This window comes from Excalfactoria chinensis, chromosome 7 (assembly GCF_039878825.1).
Source record: "Excalfactoria chinensis isolate bCotChi1 chromosome 7, bCotChi1.hap2, whole genome shotgun sequence".
NCBI classification, from domain to species: domain Eukaryota; kingdom Metazoa; phylum Chordata; class Aves; order Galliformes; family Phasianidae; genus Excalfactoria; species Excalfactoria chinensis.
Genome location: NC_092831.1, coordinates 29,388,112 through 29,411,710, shown reverse-complemented (window position 1 = coordinate 29,411,710; position 23,599 = coordinate 29,388,112). Strand labels below are relative to the sequence as shown.

General features: G+C 37.4%; 2 protein-coding genes across 6 annotated transcripts in view; both read left to right on the top strand.

Moving 5' to 3' along the window:
* The window catches only part of TFPI (tissue factor pathway inhibitor), a 55,197-nt gene extending 39,322 nt beyond the window's left edge, over nt 1-15,875 (top strand). The window contains exons 17-23 of one of the 2 annotated variants that reach the window (XM_072342286.1): nt 3,908-4,108; nt 6,530-6,568; nt 7,117-7,293; nt 8,565-8,660; nt 9,153-9,248; nt 15,024-15,206; nt 15,574-15,875. In XM_072342286.1, coding sequence (XP_072198387.1) covers nt 3,908-4,108; nt 6,530-6,568; nt 7,117-7,293; nt 8,565-8,660; nt 9,153-9,248; nt 15,024-15,206; nt 15,574-15,683 — 902 coding nt within the window. In that variant the 3' untranslated portion in view covers nt 15,684-15,875. Of the gene's footprint in view, nt 1-3,907; nt 4,109-6,529; nt 6,569-7,116; nt 7,294-8,564; nt 8,661-9,152; nt 9,249-15,023; nt 15,326-15,573 lie in introns of those variants that run through there. The other variant, XM_072342285.1, reaches the window with a different exon arrangement.
* Nucleotides 15,876-15,879: 4 nt separating this feature from the next.
* The window catches only part of CALCRL (calcitonin receptor like receptor), a 62,183-nt gene continuing 54,463 nt past the window's right edge, over nt 15,880-23,599 (top strand). The window contains exons 1-3 of one of the 4 annotated variants that reach the window (XM_072342282.1): nt 15,880-16,281; nt 17,395-17,638; nt 21,115-21,321. The gene's annotated coding sequence lies outside the window, so the exon portion shown is untranslated. Of the gene's footprint in view, nt 16,282-17,394; nt 17,639-21,114; nt 21,322-21,364; nt 21,622-23,599 lie in introns of those variants that run through there. The other 3 variants (XM_072342283.1, XM_072342284.1, XM_072342281.1) reach the window with 3 other exon arrangements.

Here is a 23,599-nt window from a genome sequence, read left to right as displayed (position 1 = left end):
CAGTGTTGAGGGAAAGGAATGTGCAGGTACAAGTTCAGATTTTGACTTCCTATGCAAAGAGAGTTAGAAATGTGATGAACAGCACTGTAGATCTGTATTGCTCTCTCCTGTGTGCAGCTTTCTTCAGTCACAGTTAATCTGCAAAGTTTGTTCTACAGGCAATACAATTCTGAATTGCCTTGGTTGTTTTCCTTGGCGTTAGATAAGTTCTCTGTATAATTCCAACTGATCTGCTATGGATGGATAAACAAAAACTCTACAGTTAGTAGTTTGTGTCAAGAAAAATAATGTCAGAAGTGTGACTTAGAACAAGGGAGGTACTTGGATTCTCATACCATTATGAGGCCATTGTTCAGTGTACTATGGCTTGATTGAAATGGTTCACGTTTCTACACTGGGTATCATTGCCAAATATATTCAAGTTTCATCACAAACAATTTTGAGAAAGCGGATGAGAAGAAAATATGCTTTTTGGGTCTCATTAAAATGATTTTTTTCCTTTTAGAAAATGTTAATCCCTTTCTTATGCTGCAGAGAAAGATGTAGTTGAATACCTGTCCTATTTGACAGGTCTAATTTTGAAGCCCAACAAGGAGTGCAGCTAAGGGAAACCTTTTGTTATTGTTGTTGACAGACTAACTGCCCACATCTTAGCAAATTTCCATCCACACTGTATCTTTTTATAAGTCTCTTATAGCAGTAATCCTTGGAACAATGATTATTAATTATGCACAATCATGGAGCTACTGCAAATGAAGAGAGTGCTTTAAGAGCACGTTGATATTAGTCACTACAATTTAAGTTATAAGCACATCACTGCTACACTTAGCATACTAATGCAGTCAGATAAATTGTTATGGAAGGAATTTATTCCTCTTTAACCTTGATGTATAGGAATGCCTTTCTTGTTTTAGGGCTCGCCAGTGTTCTGTTGTGTTGTGTTGCCTTGCAACAGGTGACAGCACAGGGGCAGTCTGACAAAATAGCTTCTGACATTTGTGTTTAATTGAATTCCTCCATTTGGAAAAAGTGGCACCCATTGACATGGATGGACGCTTTCTGAATGTTTATGCAGATGAAACGCTGGATGTGAGCACTGCGAGGCGCTGGGTGGTGTGTTTCAACAGTTCCTACAGTGATAGTGGTCAGCTCTGCAGGTATAGATTTTTAGGATCATGGCATGTAGGTTTTTCTTCATCTCTGGGGAGAATGCATACCCAGTGGTAGTGACTATATTGAGCAACAGTGTTGTTAGCTGAGAATTTGCTCTGCCAACTGGTGTTATTGTGCTCTTTGTATCTGTTCTAGTTTCTATGGAAGTTAATAGGAGGCATTCATTTCAGACTGATCTCTGTTTGTTGTGCATGTGGCATGAGTGCAGGCAGGTATCTATGTGAATCAATGGCCAAATACTTGTGTTTGCCTTCTCTTCTATTGGTTCTTTCTGAGAAAAATTATGTAATTTTACATCATTCATGTTGAGTCAATTGTTCCCAAGTGTAAAGTAATGGGGAAAGACTCTGTCCCTGTTCCCAGGCACTGGATTGATTCAGTTTGCATAAATCCTTTTGAGACTTCTTTTTGTAGAGTCATTTGGTTATTGCTCAAATGGAGAGGGCTTGGCCTCCTGAGGCATAGCAGAGTATTTATTTTACTTGAGGTATGGTAACTTACTAGCACTTCTAAGAAAATAAATGCCTCTGCTGATTCATAAATTGCCAAAGTGCTATAGAAATAGTCATTATGTTTGCAGCAAACATCAGTACATCTGACAGTGATAACAATGTCAGTGACTGCAGTGGTCCTGAGGAGGTAAGCAAAACAATAAAGTTTTGGAGTTTTCTTGGGAACTAAGCTTGGAGTCCAGAAAGTTCCTAAGATAAACTGTACCAAGCCATCTGTTCATCATCTTTGTGTAGTTTTGCAACTATGCTTGCACATTATTTCTGTTTTGATAGCCCAGACCATGGCTGGGGTAAAATGTCGAAAGCAAAATGATCTAACATAATCCCATGTCTGTATTTCTAAGTAACTTTTCGCCATGTCTTTTAGAATGGAATAAATCTCTGGCACAGGTCGTTTATGAGGTCTTATTACTTGTGTGCCAAGAAAATAACGTGTTTATAAACCAGCTGCCAAGTCACACCTGTCCCCATTTGAGTCGGATTGGTTTCTGTGCAGCTCAAAGTGTTTGATGTTAGCCTCTCAGAAGTTAATCCAAATGTTACTGAAACTTTTCATGTTCTGAAAGTATTTTTCACCCTCTTACTGGTTAAGGGGATTCTGATGTTTCATTTTGCAATGTAGTATCCTCTCAACTTTTATATCTGAGCCTCTTCAAGTCCCTTCCAAAGGGACTCTCTGCATTGGAGAACTTGAGACCTTTGGAATCACTTGCGACATGTAAATCGTGATTCTTCAGGGTGAGCCAGATAATGAAATGAGAAAATTCAGAAAGCTGTTTGACTAGTTGAACTTGGTAGGAATTTTAATGAAACTCCTGTCTCCTAAATTCATTTAATGCATCCACATTTTTTATTAGAAAATCTTCAATAATATTTTAAAATTTCTCTTCCTGACTTTGCAATCTGTAAATATCATTTCACTAATGAGGAAATAGCTTATTTTAGGGACCGAATATGTTGAAATGAGACATCAGTCTGTTATTTGTCAGTTTTAAAAATAGAAGATAAATTATCTGCTACAGTTCTTGTGCCAGTGGTGATGGTGTAGTAAGTGTTTATTTTTCAGGGATCTACATGCTATGGGTTAAAAGATTTTACTGGTGAAACTTATGTCCTGTAAGTATAATAGTGATAAATGCCCCAAGTGGAATAAGAAGTGTCACCTTCCGTTGACCTGAGTGTTCATGAGGATTTATCTCAGCTGTTCATTTAATTTAAAGTTCTGATAATAAGGACTATTTTGTACATTAAATCTAGATAGCCACAGAGCAGGGTAGTGGTAATGTTGATTTCTGAGGATTCTTGTAGTTAAAAGTGGAAACTTTATCTCGTTAGCAAGAGGAAGCTCTGTAATTTTCATGTTTGCTGTCATTTTTTCCCCCTCTTTTCTGAGCAATTGCATATAGCACTTCTTTTGCACATAAACGTTAAGACACATTAGTGTTCTAATTAGCTCTGGGAGAGCAAGGGAAAGATTTCAGCTGTGTTCCTCTTGTTGCTATTGCAAGCATATAGGTTCCATAAACCTTTCAAAACCCTCTAGGGTAAAAATAATTCGCTTTGTTAAAGAAATGCAGGAAAAGATCTCAAAAAAAAAAAAAATCATTAATTTTTTAAAGACTCTTGGAAGGTTTAATGTGAAAGCAGTGAGATCTAAGAAATTAAGACAATATGATAAACTTTCAGTTGTAAAAGATGGGTTTATGTGCCACTAACATTTAACCTGGAAGGGGAATGGTGCCCTCTGCAGGGTTGTCTTGCCACGCTGCTTGTGAGAAGTTTTCATGAGCAGCATTGGTTATTAGATACGCATGGGAGAGAGCACAGCGGACACTTTTTCTGCTTTTTATTTATGCAGTGGTAGTCAGTGTGTCTTTGGGAGCTGCCAGAATTTTCTCAATGTATTTGTTGTTGAGAATTTTTCGTGAGCTCTTGTGAATAAATCGCTATCTGTGGCTGTGAGAGTTTTGGTAAGGACTGAAAGTTCAGAATATGAGCTCTTAAGGTGGATAACTGTAACCACTTTTCTATATGATTGAGTGGAACTGTTCCTCCATTGGAGTTGATGACCTTTTTACATCTGTGTTTTTGTTCAGAGCTTTATGCACGTATATTGGCAAGTGCTTTTCTAGCAGAGCAAGCAAGCAATCTGATGTTGCAGTTAAACTCTACATTGAAGCAAACCAGCTTGATAACAGCTGTCCCGTTTTTCTTGTTCTCAGGTGTTCCTTTACCACCGTTGAAACTGGGGCATTCAGACTGTGCCCTGAAAGCAGATGAAGGTCCATGCAAAGCAATCCACATGCGCTTTTACTTCAATATTCAAAGCCGTGAGTGTGAAATATTTGAGTATGGTGGATGCCACGGCAATGCAAACAACTTTCTAACTCTGGAAGAATGTCAGAACAAATGTGTGGTAACAGGCCAGTACCCATTCTCTTTTTCTTCTATCAGTTCTTCTAGCTGTCATCTACACACTTTAAGAATTTTGTAAAGTTCCGGTTAATATACTAATACGATGTCCCTGATTATGTTCCCAATTAGTATACCGTGTTAGAGTCATATGAATTATTTTAGATTCTACAAGCAAACATTCTAAATTTGGAAAGATACGTTGTGAAATAGAGAGCAATACAGAAAGCTTTTTTTTCTGGCTAGGGTTGTGTTTTGAATGAGTTGTTAAAATGAAATAGGTTTTGACACTGGGATAAACTGGTGGTCAGCACATTGATTGCTTTGAAAATATCACATCCAGATTCTCATTTTACGTTTCTGCTTCATTGAGCAGCTGGTAGGACTGTCAGAGATCTTTAACATCTGCTCTGATTCAACAAAATTAGAACTGCAATAATAATCATCTTTTAAAATGTCAGTTACAGCTGTTAGACTTAAAAGATCTGTTTTGTTGGAATTGAATTAATCACTAGAAAAAGGAAAGAGAGATAGAAAATATACAGCAAGTGCTCTGTTTTTGCAGTTTAACATGATCATAATCATTTTTAAGGCCTCCAGCATTATGATGGTTTTATAGAGAAAAGCAAGCAGGGTTTCTTTCTTCCCACTATAGATTGAGCCAGAATAGCGTGGATGAATAGAGCACCAACTTCAGTGCAATCGTAGATATAGATACTGGGCTAAGTTTAACCTGATATTCTCTATTCAAGCAGAGTTTTAATGATGGAGAAAATATCAGAGCAGCCAACAGAAGGAAGATATGTCCTTCCTAACAAATTTACCCCTTTACCCCTTTGATCTTTCTACCAATATGACTGTATGCATTTTGTGAATGTAATCCTAATGATATTAAGGCTTAAATTGGAAGAAGATCACTGAGGAATAATGATTTGGATATCATAATTAGTTACTAAATAACGTCATCTAGAATTTTGCATTGGAGAAAAAAGAGACAGCATAAAGAAAAACTTCTTTCTCAATATGAACATCTTGCAGTTAATGCATGCATGCTTAGCTAGTGAAACTGTGCTACTTGTGCCTGAATTGTGTCATAGCTCACCTTTTACTGCATTGACATGGAAATCAAAGTACCCTCACATCACTGATCCGATTTATTTTCTTGTTGAAGTCTCAGATATTGCTAGAATTGTAGATTAGTATACAAAATTAATGTAAGAATGACATTCTCATTTTTTTACATTTCTACAGATCTGTCTTTCTATAGTTCTAGCTGTTGATTCTGTCCAGAAACTAAGCCCTGTAATATTTAAGAAGAGCAAATGGTCTTGTGCTGTTTAGAGCACAGCTTATAATCAGTAGTAGGTTTCAAGATTTTGGTTATTACAGCCTATGCACTTGTTCTGCCATGTCTATTTTTTGGTTATTTTCTTCATTCAGATTGTGCCAGTTGTAATTGAGGGAGGTAGAGATGTCATGCTTCAGGTTTAGAAGGCAGGAATTGATTTTGCCATTTAAACAGGCTGAAGCATCCACCAAACTGGGATCAAAAAAGTTGCATTTAACATTTCCTAATCATTATTCTATTGAAGGTTTATGGCTAGCGAAACTGATGTCCCTTCTCTACTTAATACAGATTGGGCTGATTTTTCAGTATGAATTATTATTATTTATTCTGCATCTTTATGTATGTAGAAAATGTGCCTCCATCAGAACTTGATGATATTTTGGTAGCATTCAAGGCAAGTGTAGTTTGATTCAACTTCTATACAAAAGACTTGCTTTGAAAATTTAACACAAATGTTGTTTCTGGAAGATTTTTGTTTATTTTATGAAAATTAAAAATTACACAAAGAGTATGGATGAAGATTGCTTGAAGTATCTTATGTTTCTGCTTCCATAACAAGGAAGAGCGTAACAGCAACTCCAGTTTTTCCAGTAAGAATCAACCTGGTGTTTTACTATCATAAACAGCACAAAGAATACTTCACTCTGATTGTATGTGGCATAGCAAAAGGAATTAGCATGTGAGAGGTCTTTGTTACTAGCTTGATCTGCTTTGAAGCTGTTGGCAGTATCAGTAGCTTCTGCAGTTGGACTAAGCAAGTCAAATGATTAAATTACTTTTGAGGACTAAGATCGTATAGTTCAAGATTCTGACTCAGGTAACAAGAGGAGGAATTTGCCGGTTCAATTCAATATGGACACAGTTCCACTGCTTACCCTATCTTCTAGTTTGACGTGTGTCAGTTCTTCCCACAGTTCAATCCTTTGTACCAGAATTTTGTGCTCCCTCTCTAATAAAGAGGATAAAGAAAGGGAGGAGGTGTTATATTCTTATGCTCGCAGTCACTGTGAGGCATTCTGGGTTTACAGTTGAGACTTGACATCATTGACTTTATTAAATATTTTTCTTTTCTTTTGTATTACAGAGTTGCCTCTGGAGGTGATGCTAGCAAAAATTGGAAGAGGTAATTATGTCTATATAAGTAACCTTAGACAGTATGCAATAAGTTATTTAGCTGCTTTGGGTAGATTCTCTGTGCATTGTTCCAGTCTATCTCCTAAGCAGAACAGCAATGTTCATACTAAGGTGAGATATTTTATCTTTGCCCATTTTCATCAATAATTTGAAGGACAACTACAGACACCGGTTACCCTCTTCTCCTTAAAATAAGCTTGTTTTCTTTCTTCAACAATCAGAATAGAGAGAAGAGACTCTAATATGATGTGGAATTTTATTGTGTGTTTTGAGAATAGCCTGAATAGTTATTCAGCTGTTAGCAAAATAGGTAAAATGACTCTGAAACTAAAAAGCAAATATTTTTTAATAGATATTGCAGTGTTATATAGGGAGAACAAAAGTAGTACATTAAAACTGCATTTATTTTACGGATGGTCTATATTCTAAACTAAGCTTATTATATCAGCTACCCCCAACTCTGTTTTTGTCTTAGCATCTGGTGTATTTTGTTGTTTTTTCTTCCCTCACCCTGTTGTCATTTACCTTTGTTTGAAGAAAAGCCCAACTTCTGTTATCACGAGAAAGACCCCGGAATCTGCCGAGGCTATTTTTCGAGGTATTTCTATAACAAAGAGACAAAAATATGTGAAATATTCAAGTATGGTGGGTGCCTAGGAAACCAGAACAACTTCAGGAGTTTGGAAGAATGCCAGGCTACCTGCCAAGGCAACTGTAAGTCGTCATCTTCATTATTAGTTTTATTCTAGGAACAGCATTGTGTTTTGAAGGTGTTTATCATGGGGGAAAAAAAACACATTTTAGTAGACTCTGAAAGGGCAATGTTTTACACCTGAAATTTACATGGTTATTTATTTTAGAATATATATGCACAAAATGAATGTAAAATAAAAAGGGAAATTCTGTTAAAAATGATATATACGATTAATTTTAATGAATATTACAGGACTTGACTACCGTTTCTATTTTTCTCATGGTAGTTGATTACCTTCATATATTATAATTCTTTAAAACCCTACAAAAATATTTACTAAGCCTATTGTATAAGAGGGAACTCTATTAATTTTCACGAATCTGCTTACAATTTAATATATCTGAGTAGACCAATGCAGACAGATGAAGTAATTGAAGTAATATCAGTTTCTATTGAGGAAAAGATTTGGTCCAAAATGAGTACCACTTCCTGTTGTACCTTGGCATTAGAGCATCTCATTTCTCCACTCATCTTGCTATTAGGGGACAGATGTTACAAAAACAATTTCTAGAGCAGACATCTGGGGAAAGATATTGTGAAAATATTGATACCTACAGTGAAGACAAAGTCTTTATGGTAATAGAGACAGAGAAAGACGGAAGATGGAAAAATAGACCTGTTCTGGTTGTAGTCACGTAAAGCTTAAAGCTGTTTTCTTTTTCTTTTTTAATATAAGAAATGCAAGCTGCTTGGTCTTATAATGTCATAAAATATTCACATGTGTATGCTTTAATGCTTACATCTGAATATACTCCTTTCAAACGGGTCTTGTGAGGGGAAAAAAGATGTGTATTTTTACTGTTTCCCTACCATGGGTTGCTACCTTCCCACCAAAGAACAGTGGGAAAACTATGTCTCAGTTCTGAATCATTTAGCTGTGCAGCTTGGGCTGTGAAACATCAGCTTAGACTGACCACAGATCATTCTTCTGCTTCCCTGTCCTTATAGTTCCTCTGGACTGTTGTGTATCAGAATACAATGAACTTTCCTAACTCCGCTTCTCAGGGCAGAGGGTTGTATTCATAGGATGAGTATATTTCCTCACCCATGGCCTCCAGGTGGTTAAGGAGCCATTGCTGTTGCTTAAAAAGAAAATCTTTTGTTGCTTTAATTTTTTTTTTTTTTTTTTTTTTTTTTTTTTTTTTTTTTTTGCTTTAGTTATACTGAAGTTTTGGTACGTGTGTGTGTATGTGTGCTTTTCCTCATTGTTTTCCTTTCATTTTTCTCTTAGCAAACTTAATGTCAGTTTTTCCAAATGAAGAACATCCTACCCGTGTGAACAGTAGCTCCCCAGAGGAAGAACACAATCAGTTTCCTGGTATTTTTGGTAAGAATTTACTTTTGCTGTTCATAGTTGTTGGTTTTTAATGCAAAATCTCCTTGGCTTGTTCGCTCGTGTAATTGTTTATTTGGGAATTTATGCATCAGTTGAAATACATAAGCATAGTGAGCTGGGAATGTTAAATCTAGCTTTATGGCCATTTTTGTCATAAATAATACATAGCTTGAAAATGTACCATCACTGCAAAATGTCTGCCAGGAACATAACAACCTTACCAAAGCATGCTTGATTTCAATTACACACAAATAAAATGAAAGAAGGAAATTAAATCTAACCTAAAGTCGCTTTAAAACATTAGTTTCCTCTTCCATCAGGACTTGAAGTAACACTGTCTTAAAATAGTATTAATAACATCGTGGAACAAATCAGACAGGTACTAATTATAGTTTATTTTCAATACTTCGTTGTGTCTAGGTAGCCTACCACTTATTATTTCACCCCCTTATCCCCAACCCCTTTGTTTTTATCCTCTTCTAGTGAACTTGTTGCCAACTGCTCCAAATGAGGACGAGTCCCATATTGTGAACAGTAGTTACCCACAGCAAGAGCGTAAGCAGTTTCCCAGTTCTTTTGGTAAGAGTTTGCTTCTCTAGTTCTCAGTTCTCTGTATTTATCTGTGCTCTTCATTTATTTTCCATTACCTCTCGTTTTCCAGTTTATCTTGGTTTCAGTCTCTGCCAGTTACTTTGGAAAGCAGGGCAAGTCAAAGTGAAAAATGTATTTCTACTTAAATATCTCCTATAGATATCAGTTGGTGAAATACTGATCACACCTTGTCCTGTCCTGAAGTCTGATAGCTAGAAAGCATTAAAGATCAAAAGCAACAGCAGTGATGCAGAAATCTTTCAGTCAAAATGAATACTTCTGTGGGGTTTGAACAGGCAGGTGGTGGTTTAAAACTCATTTTACAGCTTAAGAAAGAGTTGTATTTGGAATATACAGAATGTATTTATTGTAACACATTTTTACTGTTGTTAAGGCTATATTATACTCATCTCTTGGTTTGATTATAATGAAGGTGAGCATGAATGAATTTCATGTCTACTTCGAGGTATTTTTGCACTACTATGTAGTATAATTTCCACTATAGCTTGCTGGTACTTGCTCACACTGAGAAAGGTGATTGAATTTGAGGCATGTCATTTTTATGATCCACAGTTATGCAAGAGGAAACAAGAAACTGTTGGGAAAAGACCGAGCTTTCTTACCAAGTATTTCTGTTTGTTCTTTCTTTGTATTTACTCTTCCTTGTGCTTGTGGGTATTGAATGACAGTTTACATATTGATCAATGCTTTCGTGTGTTGATATAATGATAATGAGCGTGTAGAATAACATTCTGTGCTCTTCGATAGAATCATGTCAAACAAAGTGTGAATGCATGTTATATTCTATTTTGTTTGCTTGTACTGTGATCATGTACAGTTAGTTTGAGGTAAGTTTCTGAGATAGCTGGAGTTTTTTACCACATACAAAACACCAATGCACTGTGCTATTAAATGACTAAATATAAAACAGTAAGCCTCTCGGCAGCTTATTTTACTGGAAAATGTTTGCATAATTTAAGGTCTGAAAATAAATCTACGGGTCTAGGATTGTACCTGCTCTCAGACTTGTGCTCATAATATGAACCCCCTGATCCATAAAGTAACTAACCTATAAAAGCAAAGAGGCATTATTCATTGCGTTTTCTCTGAGAAAAAAAATGGGGGGGAAAAAAAAAATGTTTTTGGTTTTATTAGCAGTGGTGAATTCTGAGATTAAGCAGATTTGGGGAGGGTAAGAGACTGGAAGGTTGGGGAAGAAAGGCTGCAGTAACAAGGGTAGATGGAGTCAGTGTGGCTGGGAAATGTGAAATTGGAAGAACTGTTGCATTTCAATGGAAAATATGAAGATCTTTTTTTTCTACTTTATAACCTTCATATGTCTTGCACTAGGCTGCATATGAAGTTGTAAAGTAAAGCAAGTTTCACGCAAATATGCACTGTGACTTTCCATAGCCCTCTGTGAGGGATGAGAGAATATAGTTGTACACGTATAAGATTCAAATGGGCTGCTTGGGATGGAGTGTCTGATTCCTGTCTGCTTAAGAACAGATGAAGTAGCTGATCTGCTACCATAACATGTTTTGTGTGTTTGTTGGTCTTTTTTACTACACTCAGCTTGTGAAATCTAAGTGGGATATAAGATCAGATGTCAGCTTTCTACTCAATAAGTATGGAATGGCAGACAGAAGCAGCTCCTGTATTATTTCTTAAAGTCAGGGTCATATCTCTTGCTGATATAAATTGACACAGCTCTGTTTTCTTTAATGCATCTGCACCAATTTATGCCTAGCGAATACTGTTAAGTGGAGATGATTCATTATTGTTTGTAACAGTTTGTGTACTCGAAGAGCCTTTTATTTTCCCTCCGCTGTAACTGGAATGAGGAACTGAAGCTTGAATATTAAAAAAATCTGTCAGTAAGTCTGAAGTTTCATATTTGCCGCAGTCCTGTGATTAGTGAAAGGGCATAGATTAAGTCTCATGTTCATGCACCTCGTGAAGATGGTTTCAAACTTCTTTTGTATTGTAAGTAAGTAACAGTTCATTGTCACATGTTTCAACCTCAGCTAAGCCTGAGAGAAACTGCTTTTTATTATAAATTGAGATTATTTCTTATAAATTTGAGTCCATATCTAAATGTAAATATTTCATGAGTTCCCATGTATGACTGTATCACTTGTTTACATCAGAGGGAGGCTGTCTGGGATTCTAGAAAAGGCATTCTTGTAAGAATTGTGTTTTAAACTGTGAGCTTCAAAAGATTTCTGGGTAGCAGCTTCTAGGAATCTATTGGATGCGATTTAACTGTATGAATTCTTAATTCTTTTTTGTCATGCCTGTTCATGACCTGACTTTTATCACATATCTTTGGCAAATAATACGCATAGCAAATCCAAGGTTATGAGCTTGGTATTGGATATTTAAAACCCACTTAAATAAGGTATTTTGGATAAGCAGAATAGAATCAATGCAAGCACGAAGCCAGAGTCTTAAGGCCTTGTTGATGTCAATGCAAATATTGGTTTGATTTTTGTGTAAAATGAATCAAATGGCAGGGGATCAGCTATGTGACTCCATACGTAATGAAGTTAGGAAGCATTTCATGGCATTTGTTTATTTCTGGGTTTGTATGATCCAAAAGATGTTGACGTGTTAGTATCTGAAATGTAATGACTAATGCTAAATGGTCTTGGTATAGCACAATCTAAATTGAGAGCAATGTGGATTTAAAAATACACTTCTATCTGGAGTGATTTCTCAGTGAAGTTGACATCTGTAATGAATTCATACAAATTTAATGATTACGTGAGATAAATATAATTCTAGTAGTAGGATACGTGTTGTCGATGCATGCTTGTTTTTAGTGATTTTAATGTATAACCCCTAGTCTCTGTGCAGTTTTGTCATTTATGGGATTTGCTGATTTCTTTTTTTTTTTCCCCTCATAGAAAAGCTAGGAGATAAAAAAACAATTCAACAATTATCAGAATTTTGCTAAGTGACAAAAGAAAGAGTTGACTGCTTCTGTCAGTGTGAAGAACGTGCAAATACTTTGAATATGAGCAGAAATGACATTTCAGCATCTTAGGCATTTTTCTTCTGATCGAGAGAATGAAGTAATTTTTAGGAACAGTGCAAATTTAGAAACAGAATAAAATACATAATCTTTAGAAACAAGGATTCTGAAAAGCATTTGGATGCCACTTTGCCCTTTGCTTTATATGTTCTATAATCAGTCCTAACTAATCAGCTACCGAAGCTCCAAAAATTTCTAATTGCTGAGAACACCTGCATGAGATTTCTTGAGAAAACCCACACCTCAGACAAAGAATTTATATTACGAGTATATTTTTAAATTCTATTATAATTAACAAAACAGTTTAATTTACCTCCTTCGTCACTTGAAAGCTTTTCTATTGCTATAGAAAATAGCAAGTAAAATAGGTAAGCATATTTAAAATAGGTAAATGTATTTTGTTGTGTTGGGTTTTTTTTTTTTTATTTTTGTGTGTGTGGTGTTTGTTTGTTTTTTTTTTGTTTGTTTTTGTTTTTTTTTTTGTTTTTTCTGATGCTTTTAAAAGTGTCTTTAGAATGTTAGTTTCCCTCCCAGGCTTGGTGTCATTACTTCTAGGCACAGGAGTTTCCAGAGAGCCAATACCAAAACCAGCAATAGTCAGTTTATCTTTCATCTTCATTATAACTAAGACAGTAGATTTAATATCTGTTGTGGGCACATCTTAAGGATCAAAAGTGAACTTCACTTTCTGCTATAATAAGGTAATAGAGGGAAAGTAATTAGTGCTTATTTCATACCAGTTTCAAACTAGTTTTATTTATCTTCCAATACCAAGCTAGTATGGCTTAAAATATATTAATTTAATTTGCCTGTCTTCCACAAGTTACCCTTTTCTTTCTTTCTTTCTTTCTTTCTTTTTTTTTTTTTTTTTTGGCATTTTTTCGTGTTTTCTTCAACATGCTGATTCAGCTGTTATATTTAGCAAACAAGCCTTTTTCATGAGGTATGTCTAAGACATGCATTCTTTCCTGTTTTTTTCTTTTCAGCCTCTTGAATTGCTTAAGTTAGTTCGTAACTTCTTGCCTTCAGTAACTCACCTGCTTCCCACTTTTCTGAAAAACAGGATGCCTTCAGCTCTGTCATAACCCTAAAATTTTAACTTGGGCTTTCCTCTGAAGAAGTTGTGCTACTACACGGCTTTCTAACTTCAAGCCATCTAACTAGCTTCACTTGTCCATTTATGCAGTCAGGCCTCAACTATCTCAACGCTGCAACTTCTTTAAGGAAAATGGCACTCCTTCGGATCCCTCATAACTGTTGATGTGGTGATTCCTGTTCCTCTTCTTGTTTTCTGTACAGCAACCATATGTCAATTGTGCTTTTACTAATGAATCTTTCCAGGTTGAGTAGATAACTTGCTCAGAATTTGAGATTTCTGGTATAAGTGAGCTGCTTGAGTGCACAGGTACTTCAGTTAACTCTGGGTCATCTGCTGGTATTTCGGTTCTCACACTCTCACTTGCAGCGACACTGAAGAAACAAAACATGAGTCTTCTGTGAATGGTAAAAACCTAACAGCAGCCTTAAAATTATCAGCACTGCAGTTGTGTTGAGCACTTAAATCTTTACGTTCAATCCTTTGTTTTTCTGCCGGTTAGAAGCTTTTTCTTGATTACTGCTCAGTGTTCTCCAGTAGAACAAATGTTATTACTTAGGTCAAGCTTTCTATAAACTAACAAAAAAAAACCCAATAAAATATTTAAGGTATTAAATCCTACATAAAATATGATGGGTGTGCACATGATTCCAAAAGTAATGCCTCCTGTTTATTTCTGTGGGTTGCTACAAAGAGCGCACTAGTGCTGGTTGGTACATTGTCAGCTGCAAAATTGCTTTTCAGCAATTCACCACCACTGCCTATATTTGCGTTTTCACCAGCAACGAACAAGAATCCACATGCTGTGCAGTGAAGATGACTTGCTATTGCCACCGCTAAAATGCACCACACGACGTCTCACTGTGCTTGCATCTGCTGTTTGGGCTCCAGAAATATTCAAAAGCATGAATGTCAATGAGTATCCTTTTTTCCACAGGGAGAAATTCAGCTTCACACCTTATATCACATGCACTTCCACGTCAGAAGCCATTTTGTCAGACTGTTCCTCTGCTGCCATCTGTTGCATGACATCAAATTGTGACAAAATGTTGGTGGAAAGGTTCAACTGTTGAGCCACACCACTAACATCCATCTCCGACATAATGGGCCAACAGAATAAAATAGGAAGCATTAATTTCAGAGCAACCCTTCTGCGTGATTTCAGATTATCTGTCAGTAATTTGGATAGTCCAATTCCTTATAGTCCAATTCCTTCATTATTATCATTATTTTCCTTTTGTATTTTATTTTATTTTTTTTAAGGCTCTCCTTATTTCAGTTCTTTCATATTCTACAAGTAAATTTCTTCAATTGATTTTGAATATTATCTCCTATGACAGAAATGTTGATTTTATCACTAAATGCATATGAACCAAACCTTGCTTTCAGGTAAGGTTTTGTTTGCTTTTGTAAGTGAAGGAGAGAATAATATTTGTTGGTTTTTTTTTTTCATGGTCATGAAATGACAAATGCTTACGCTCAGTATCCTGGATTTTCAGGAGGACAGAATGAAATTTGCCAGTAAAGTTCATAGGCTTCAAGGATCTGAAAGCTTCAAGTCTCATGTAAAATATAAGCAAAACAAAAATGAGACAGTGTTGTATAACCTTGTTTTTTCTGGTATTTCTAGAACCACCTCCTATCCCCTCTTTATGCCTGACTCCTATGGATAGAGGACTTTGTAGAGCTAAAGAGATAAGGTTTTTCTACAACTATTCAACTGGAAGATGTCGTCCGTTTACCTACAGTGGTTGTGGTGGGAATGAAAATAATTTCACCTCCAGGAAGTCATGTTTAAGAATCTGCAAGAAAGGTATGGGAACTGATATTGCCACAGAGTGTCACAAAAGGCAAGTATTATGCATGCTATGGGCTGAAATATTCTTGCAGTTTTTAGTAGAAAGTATTGGCCTGATAGAACATAATAGCTGAAAGTTTTGGCCAAGTGCAACTGGTAAGCAGAATAGAGAGCTAGAGGGAGCAGTATGGATACTAAAATACTAATGGATACTAAAGTACAAGACAGGCTGCTTAACACTGGTTGGGCATATAAGACTTCAGGTAAGACCGAATGTTCCTTTTTCTTTTCTCAAGAATATTTCTTGAAAACAAGACTTGTCTCATTTTGGATAATTGAGGATGTTAGTTATGCGGTCCTAACTTTGTCATTTTACCCTCAGAATTTTTTAAAAGAAAAGATGGAAGAAGATTAATAAGAATCAAGAAAAAAAAGAAACAGTCACGAAAGACCAAGGGGGAGGAAATCATCCATGGAAGAATACAGCTTTAATTTTTATGTAAATGGGAAGTAAACTGTTACTCGCCTGTGAATGAAAGCCTTTAGAATACACCATTTAAATATATTTACTGTACGGATTATTTTGATTGCATTTATTAAGCTGTTTATATTTTTATTATGTATGCATCATTTGTGTTAATAAACATTACCTTGTACTTTGGAAAAGAGCTCTTAAAATGTAGTTTGACAATATAATTACTAAAGCTGAAACAGGATGTAATAAGCTATGTGGGTGTGGAACTCACGATTAGAAAGTAGGAAAGGTTCCAGTTTATTTTCCTATTCTTTTCTGAAATCTGTTTTGATCTTTTAAACAAAAAAAAAAAAAAAAAGCAAGCATAAGACTTATCAGAGAGTAATTACTTGTCATACACAATTATCTCAGTTCCGTAGATTGAGGCAGAGATCTATTGCTTAAAAGAAGAAATAAAAACTCGGTTTGTTTTAATCAGATTTATTTTAGGTTATGCAAGTAACTCCATTGAAGTGCACAGAATTACACTAATGTGCGATGAATGTGAGTTGGAATGAACTCAGTGAAACCATCAAGAGAGAATTAGAATTACGAATGTATGAAGCAATGTAACAGGTATTTATAAGAATTTAAAATATATTTGCTAGGTTCACTGATGTTATCCTTGTTAATGAAGTAGACTCGTGGCTAGCGAGGTAATGATCTGCAGAAATATATGTTCTTATTATAAAAAAAAAATGAAAATATAAAGAAGAAAAAAAGAACAATCCCAGTTCATGGATGAGGAAATGAATGCATTTGCTTTGGACGTGATGGTACATATGCTTGCCAGTAGACTTTCTTGGTGAGAGGGTTCTTTTGTTTCTGTTTTTGTTGGTTGTTTTTCTGTTTTGCTTGTTTTTAGATGGACATGAGACTGTCATTCAGTTCCTGCCCTTCTGCAATACACCTCTCTGATCTTGGGTAAACCTAGCAAGACTTTTTTTTTAAAGGAAGGCAAAAATAGTTGTTTCCAAGAAAGGTTCTCAGAAGTACCCTGCAGCTTTCCTTAATACTGAAAATCTTTTTCAATGTATCACAGTTTCTCTTTGGTCTGAAGCTACTGAGAATACCTAAACCATTTTTTTGAGAGGTAACATGAAAATAAATATCTGAAATGGATGTAATAGTCTCAGATGCTACAGTGAGGAGCAAGGAAAACAAGATAGAACATAAATGTTCTGCTGGACTAACCTGCTTTTGCTTGAGCTCTCTGAAATATGTGTGATTTCAGAAAATGTATGTTTTTATGTACCTGGTGAACTCTGAACTAACTTCCCAAAGAGAATAAGCCTGACTGATCAAAATTAAAGTAGCTGTGCATTTTGAATCTAGAGGGCTAAATAAAAGCCACAGATTTTTACAAAGAAATTCTCATTTCTGGTGCCCAAATCCCATAATGGCTCTTAATCTAGGTTTTATCAAGTGTGATTTGATCTTTCTTAAAGTGTTCTCAATGTGATAATAGATATGCCCGATCCCAGAAGGTGTTCAAGGCCAGCATGATCTAGTAGATGTCCCTGCTCATGACAAAGGGTCGGAAATAGATGACTTTTCATGTCTCCTCTGCTCCAAACAATTCTGTTATTCTATGATTTTGAAGATAAATGTGTAAAAAAGAACTGATGTATTTGTAAATATATGGTGTTATGATCATATGTCATTTCATGGTAGTATGTTTTTCCTCAGGCTCTGTTTCGTTCATCAACTTGTCTCTGGCTGTCTGGATTCCACAACTACCAAATCCAACACAGAAGTCTAGGAAAAATCATCCTTTCTGTCCACGTAGAAACCTGGCTCTGTGGCTGCTTCCCATGCTAATTCTGCTTGCTGAGTTCTGCAAACTAACAGACTCTCCTCGCCAAGTGTGCTCAGTTACTTTGTGTTCTCTTCTCTGCTTCCAGAACTGCAGTAGCTAAGGCAGGACTAACAGGTACTCCCCTATGCTACCTTACTCATTAGTTACAGTATAGTACAGAAACCACACATGCATTTATTCTGTGGTAACAGTAACTGAACAAATGATCATTCAGGGAATCTCTTCTGTTGTTGCTGGAACATCAAAAGACTACTGAGTTACGGCATCTGTACATTAATGTTACAGTACATTACATGTTAGCTGTGCTAACCAAGAGGCCATTATAAAGATATTCATCTTTTAGTCTAATTACTTAGTGCAATGATGAAGAAAACTGGCATGTTAAATACTATCAAAGAACTGATTTGATTATAATCAGGAATTTGATGTGGGTGCTGGATTCAGCCATAATACCAGTTACCCAGATCAGTTTTCCTTACGTTGTTTTTGCATTGCTGTAAAATGCACTGAGTCATTTTTTCCTGTAAAAGGTCCACGTTAGTATCATCTGACTGTATCTTTATTAACTTCAACAGAAATTCCTTTTGTTTTCTTATGATTCATTTCACTGCTGTATTTTTAATATCTGCATAAAAACCACATGCAAGATTAGTGAAATCACTGCATTTCTGAAAAGCACTTAAACTATGAAATGTAGCAGGGGGAATAACTGTGCCTTAGCACACATGCACACAAAAACAGATAGAGAATTAGATGTCAGAATGGTGAAGAACTTGGAATGTAAGGCTAACAAGTCACAAGTTAATATGTACATTGTTAATTAACTCGAGTTCACTAATCTAGAAGTTTAATTCCAGTTGTTGCCTTCATTGCTTTGGAGCAAGCGTGCACATTGCTGGGAAATTTCCCTCACATTTTGTGATGGGAGAGAACAAGCTGAAGCAATCAAGTTAGAGGCTGGATGTTTTTCCGTGTGTAACTTGGTATGTGCCCTCAGTCCATGCAGGTGATGAAACAAAATGTCTTTGAGAAATCATTTCACATCTTTTAACCCTTGTTCTTACTGACATGCCCTTTTTTTTTTTCTCCTTTTTACTTCCACTTTCCCTTGTTATCTCTTCCCTCCCCTCCTCTCCCCACTTCCTTACTAAACAAGTTTTCTCTCTGCATCTCCTATCCATTTCCTTTTCAAAACTGGTACATTTATTTAGTGTCTAATAATGTTTTCATCCCCCTAGAATCCATTTTTGAAATATTTCAGTGTAGACATAGTGATGACATTTGGTGGTATCTCCTGGAAAAGAATCACTTTTGTATATACGTTTGCAGGCTTTCAGTGTTTATGTATGAACTCTGGTTTGCAGGTAACATAATACCAGATGGGGTAAACTTCCTTTTGAACCCTTGGCAATTTCCATGCGGTTACTGAAGCTATATCTCACGGAGCTCGTTTGCTGTTTTTGCCGACCGTGCGGGAGATGGGCAGACAACGTCCTATCCCAACGGGGAGTATCGTTATTCCCGATTTCCCGTGCCGGACAGGTCCTTTGGCCAGATGTAGGGAGAGAGGAGCGGAGCCGGGCGCTAGGTGGCAGCGCCGCACCGCCCCGTGGCCGCCGCAGTCGGAGCGGGCTGGCAGTTGCGGCTCTGTGCACTCAGTGCTCCCTGCAACGTATCTCGGCATGGTCCCGGCCTGGGCACTGATGTGCTGTGCTGCGCTGCTTGGCCCGAAGGCATAAGTAGGGTAAAGCAGCCTCCCCTCATGACTAGTCCCATCATTAGGAAAACTGTTTATTCTTGAGCTTCTCCTGTCAGATCAAAACTTGTGTTAAGAGGTGGAAATAGTTATATTTTTCATCCCGAGGTTTAAAGCTTCAGTTGAAGCACACACAGTCTGCTGTTCTGTTAGGCCTCTTTTGAAGTGCTCCCACCCACACTGCTGATAGCAGGGAGAGCTATACGGTGTAATTCGCATACCTTTCAGCCAGAGAAAGGGGGTAGCTGGAGTAGTGTGGGGGCCTGCTGCATCTTTGAAGTGCAAATTACACCAGCTGAGAAGTCTCAAATACCTGTAGAGTAGGAGTAAAAAAGTTTCACTGACAGCTAAATAAGTAGAGTGTAAGGAATTAGAAGTTAAAAAGCAACACAAGCCCACACAACTGCTGATTTTGACATGCCAAAGCAAACGAGGTCTACGTAATAAATCTGTGCAATTGAAATGTTGTGCCTGTTTCAAACATATGTGCTTAGCTGGAATATATGGATTATTTTCTAGGTTACAGTGTGTAATGTACCATATTGCAATCTCTTACCCAGACCTAATTGGTCTAAAATAAGGCAGTCAGGCTCACTTCTAATGAAATTCCACCATCTGAGGTGACCTTGCTTATTTCAAACAGTTTAATTTCCATCCCTAGTTAGAGTCAGATCTAATCCCTGTCTTATTTCTGTTTACATTGTTTAGAAGTCTAGAATGCCAGTTCTTCTTTCCTTACTGATTATACATCTCAGACATTCTCCTGTGGATGTAAGATCTTAAAAGTGCCAACATTTGTGTATGCTCAATGAACCTTAAATTCATAAGCCTGCTACTTTAGTAGCTCCAGAGTGGAATTACAGAATTCATAATGTCCAGCGACCACATGAGTTTGAACTGTTGCTACCCCTTTGCTCTCTTGCAAACATTTGTGGTCCTGGCTTGGTTTTTGTTTTTGCTTTGGATTGAGTTTCTGGCTGCTTATGTTTTCAGAGAAAGGGTTTTCAATATCGTGATCAGTTCCCTTCTCCACTTTGCATGTTCCACAAACGCTTCTGCTGGTAAAAATAGTGTGTTCACAGTGGGTACTAAGAAGCAAGCAGAAATGCTTCAACTTGTTTCATGAGCAAATTAAATCGGTGTGATTTTGATGATCATTTAGAAAACCATGACTTTCTGGAATGCGTCCCATGCAGATTACTGGTGTTGTAGGTGTTTGTAGTATTTGAGATCAATGTCACATGATCTCCCCATTTGTACAGTGTAGCGATGCTGTGTGTACGTGGCAACTATTGGTTTGGAGAGCACAGATACTGTCTGTAGCACAGGTATCAGTTGTTCAAAGAGGAAGCAATCATTGCTCCCAAGGAAACATTTTTAGGTCCTGATTTAAGCTTCTTTGCAGCGAGTCTAAGGATTGTCATCTGTTCTGCTCTGTTTTGAGCTGTAGCAGTTTGCAAACTGGGCATCTTATACTTGATGCTTTGAAACCAGCGGTAATTAGATATAGCTGGAGGTCTGTTCTGTTCTGCTTTTTCCTTATCCTTGTTATTTGAAAGACTTGTTTACCTGATGTTATACTGAAGCAAAATTATTATGGTACTTTCCCAGTTTAAGCTAGTGCGTAATTTAAATGTGACTCTGTGCTATAGCACCATTTTGTATCTGAGGAATGTAGGCATTTCTCTATACAGCTTTTCTGTACTGACTCTGGGGCATGATGCAGCCTCACAGTGCCAGCAAAGGTGACTCAGGTCACTCAGGTTTGGGAGGACTGCAGCTTGACAACTCTTTGGTTCGAAATAATCATTCATTTAATGACTCTTGTCTCTAGGTCTAGTATGAGGAGGAAGATACATGAGACAAGTCCTCTGCTCCTTTCTGTAGGATGAGTCTTTTCCAACTCGTTTAGGAGCACGAACCTTTGGCTGCCAGACGAGCCGCAGCAGACCTCGGGAATGATGCAGGAACAAGGCTGCCAGGCAGCACGGGGCAGCTCCTCGAAACCCTAGATGAGCCTCGCTTCCCGGGGCCACGCCATGTGAGTGCTAAGAGTAACTTAACGCGGGCTGCGGGCGGGGTCTCGGTGATGTAACAGGAAGCTCTGATGGCTCGCTGCTGCCGCCGCTTCTCAGTCAGCAGCTGAACCTCTCCCGGCGCTGCCCACAGCTGCGCTTCCCTGCTGGGCGCCTCTGCCGGCACCGCCGGCTCTGGGATTGCACCGTGCCCAGCGGGCGTCCGCGCGGCTCCGAGTCGGCCGGGCGGGGAGGAGAACGAGCAGCAAACCGCTTCCTTGCTGGAAGGGAGATCCGAGCGACCGAGCTGGGAACAACTCTGCGTGGTGAGTACACAACGAAACAGCGTCATTGTTTTACTTAAGAACGATGTGTTGGTGCCGTCTGAACGCGTTCGGTCTTACGTACGTTAGAGGGACGACTTAGGTGTGTTTGCATGCATTTACGTGAACCTCAGCATGTGCTATGCGATCCTCAGGGAGAAAAGGGTCTCAGGAAAAAGCTTCGTTTATTTTTAGTTACCGAAATGCTGAGCTGATTTTATAGCCAATGTTGTTTTAATATATCCTGGAGGGAAGTAACCAATGATAAATAAATAGAAAGATTGGAAAATAATAATAATAATAATAATAAAGTCCTAATAATCGCTGAAAGGTTTCTTTCTAAAACCCTGATATCAGTTGACTGTATGTCTGACTCTGCATCTGGAGAGAATTAGAGGCATCCCGATTTGAAAATGGTCCATGAGACTAATTCAATACAACTGAAGCTCTTTCAAAAGGAGACAAATTAGGTGATAAAGTGCTGCATGTTCTCTTACTGAATGCTTCTTTAATCTTAGTGGTGTTATTATTTCAAGAAGAGATCATATCCAGATTATTTCATAGCTAGGTTTTGCATTGTTCTTACACGACAGAACACATGAAGCATCCATTTGCTTGAGAAAAAGTCAGTTTGAGTTTAGTGCTTATACATGTGCAGAAGTGCTCCTGTTGGGGTTTCTCCAACACTCACTGAGTTGATTGATTGAAAGGTAGTTGTCTAGTACTGAATTGCCTCACTATTGATCAGTGAGTAGTGTGTGATTCTGTGTCTTCCATTGTATAGTTAAGAGAGTCTTCCCACTTCTTCATCTTATGACAGTAGATGCAGTATTCTGTTTTTAATAATATAGTTGCATGGTTATGATGATTGTCTTCACTGCATCTGGTCATCTGCTTGTTTGGGCGAGTAATGGTTCTGTAGAATCAGGAGGTGGTATTTTAATACTGAAGAGCAGTTGAGAAGCAGAATAGGTTTGATATCACAGTTGGATTTGGTCTGCAGTGGTTCATTTAGTCATCCAAAGGTGCTTATGTTGAAACAGTATGAAAAATAACTGTGGTTTTATTGTTCTCTTCCCTAATAAACTTGTGCCAAATGCTTTGGAGCTGGATTTTGCTCTTACAAATGGGCCAGTGCTGAGGTCCTTTCAGTGTGTTTTCAGTATGTTTCAGTGTTTTGAGAGAGGGCATGCTGGTTCTGGAAAAATATGAATGAGACAATCTTGGAATCTGTGTTTTCTTACAAAATGCACATGCTGCCATGCCAAAGTATTCAATTATAAATAAAGATGTGTATTTTCACAGTATTTGCTATTGCAGTCTACTTAAGCTGTCATTGACTTGGCTGCATTTAGGAGCAATTGCCAAGTCTTTATCCAGCTTTAAAAACCACCAGCACAAAAGGCGCTTGGTGATTCTAAATCAAGCAAGATTACATGTAGGACAAATGTCTATGTTGTTTTGTACAAACTTGACTATCTGAAAATGCAGTGTGGGTGGCAAAGTGTCCTGTTCAAATGTTGCGGTACTCTGAATTCCTGATCATCTGGTTTATTGCTCTGCCTTAAGAAATGTAATATTTTACCCTTTGAATATGCTTGTCCCAATACAATGCAACTGTTGTAGTCCTAATTTGCTGAGAGCCAGTGGGAATTTTTCCACTGACTGTCAAAGGGCAGGATATTCCTCTGTGAGGGTATTTTTATGTTGAAGGAGTTATTTATTGTGGTTACAGACAGTATCCATCCTGTAACTGGCGTATTGTGATCTACTGGCAGTTGTTTTTGTAATAATTTTTGCCATTTTTTGGGTGTTTCTCATTAAATAGATCTACTTGCCTTGATCTTGGTGACCTGTGGCTTACCTGGCTGAAAAATGGGGCCCACACAGGGACAGCAGCACTGTTCTGTGTGCTGAGTACTGCAGTCCAGGTTTAGAGAAGGGTACAATTAAGAACACAACTGAGAGAAGAAAAGTGCAG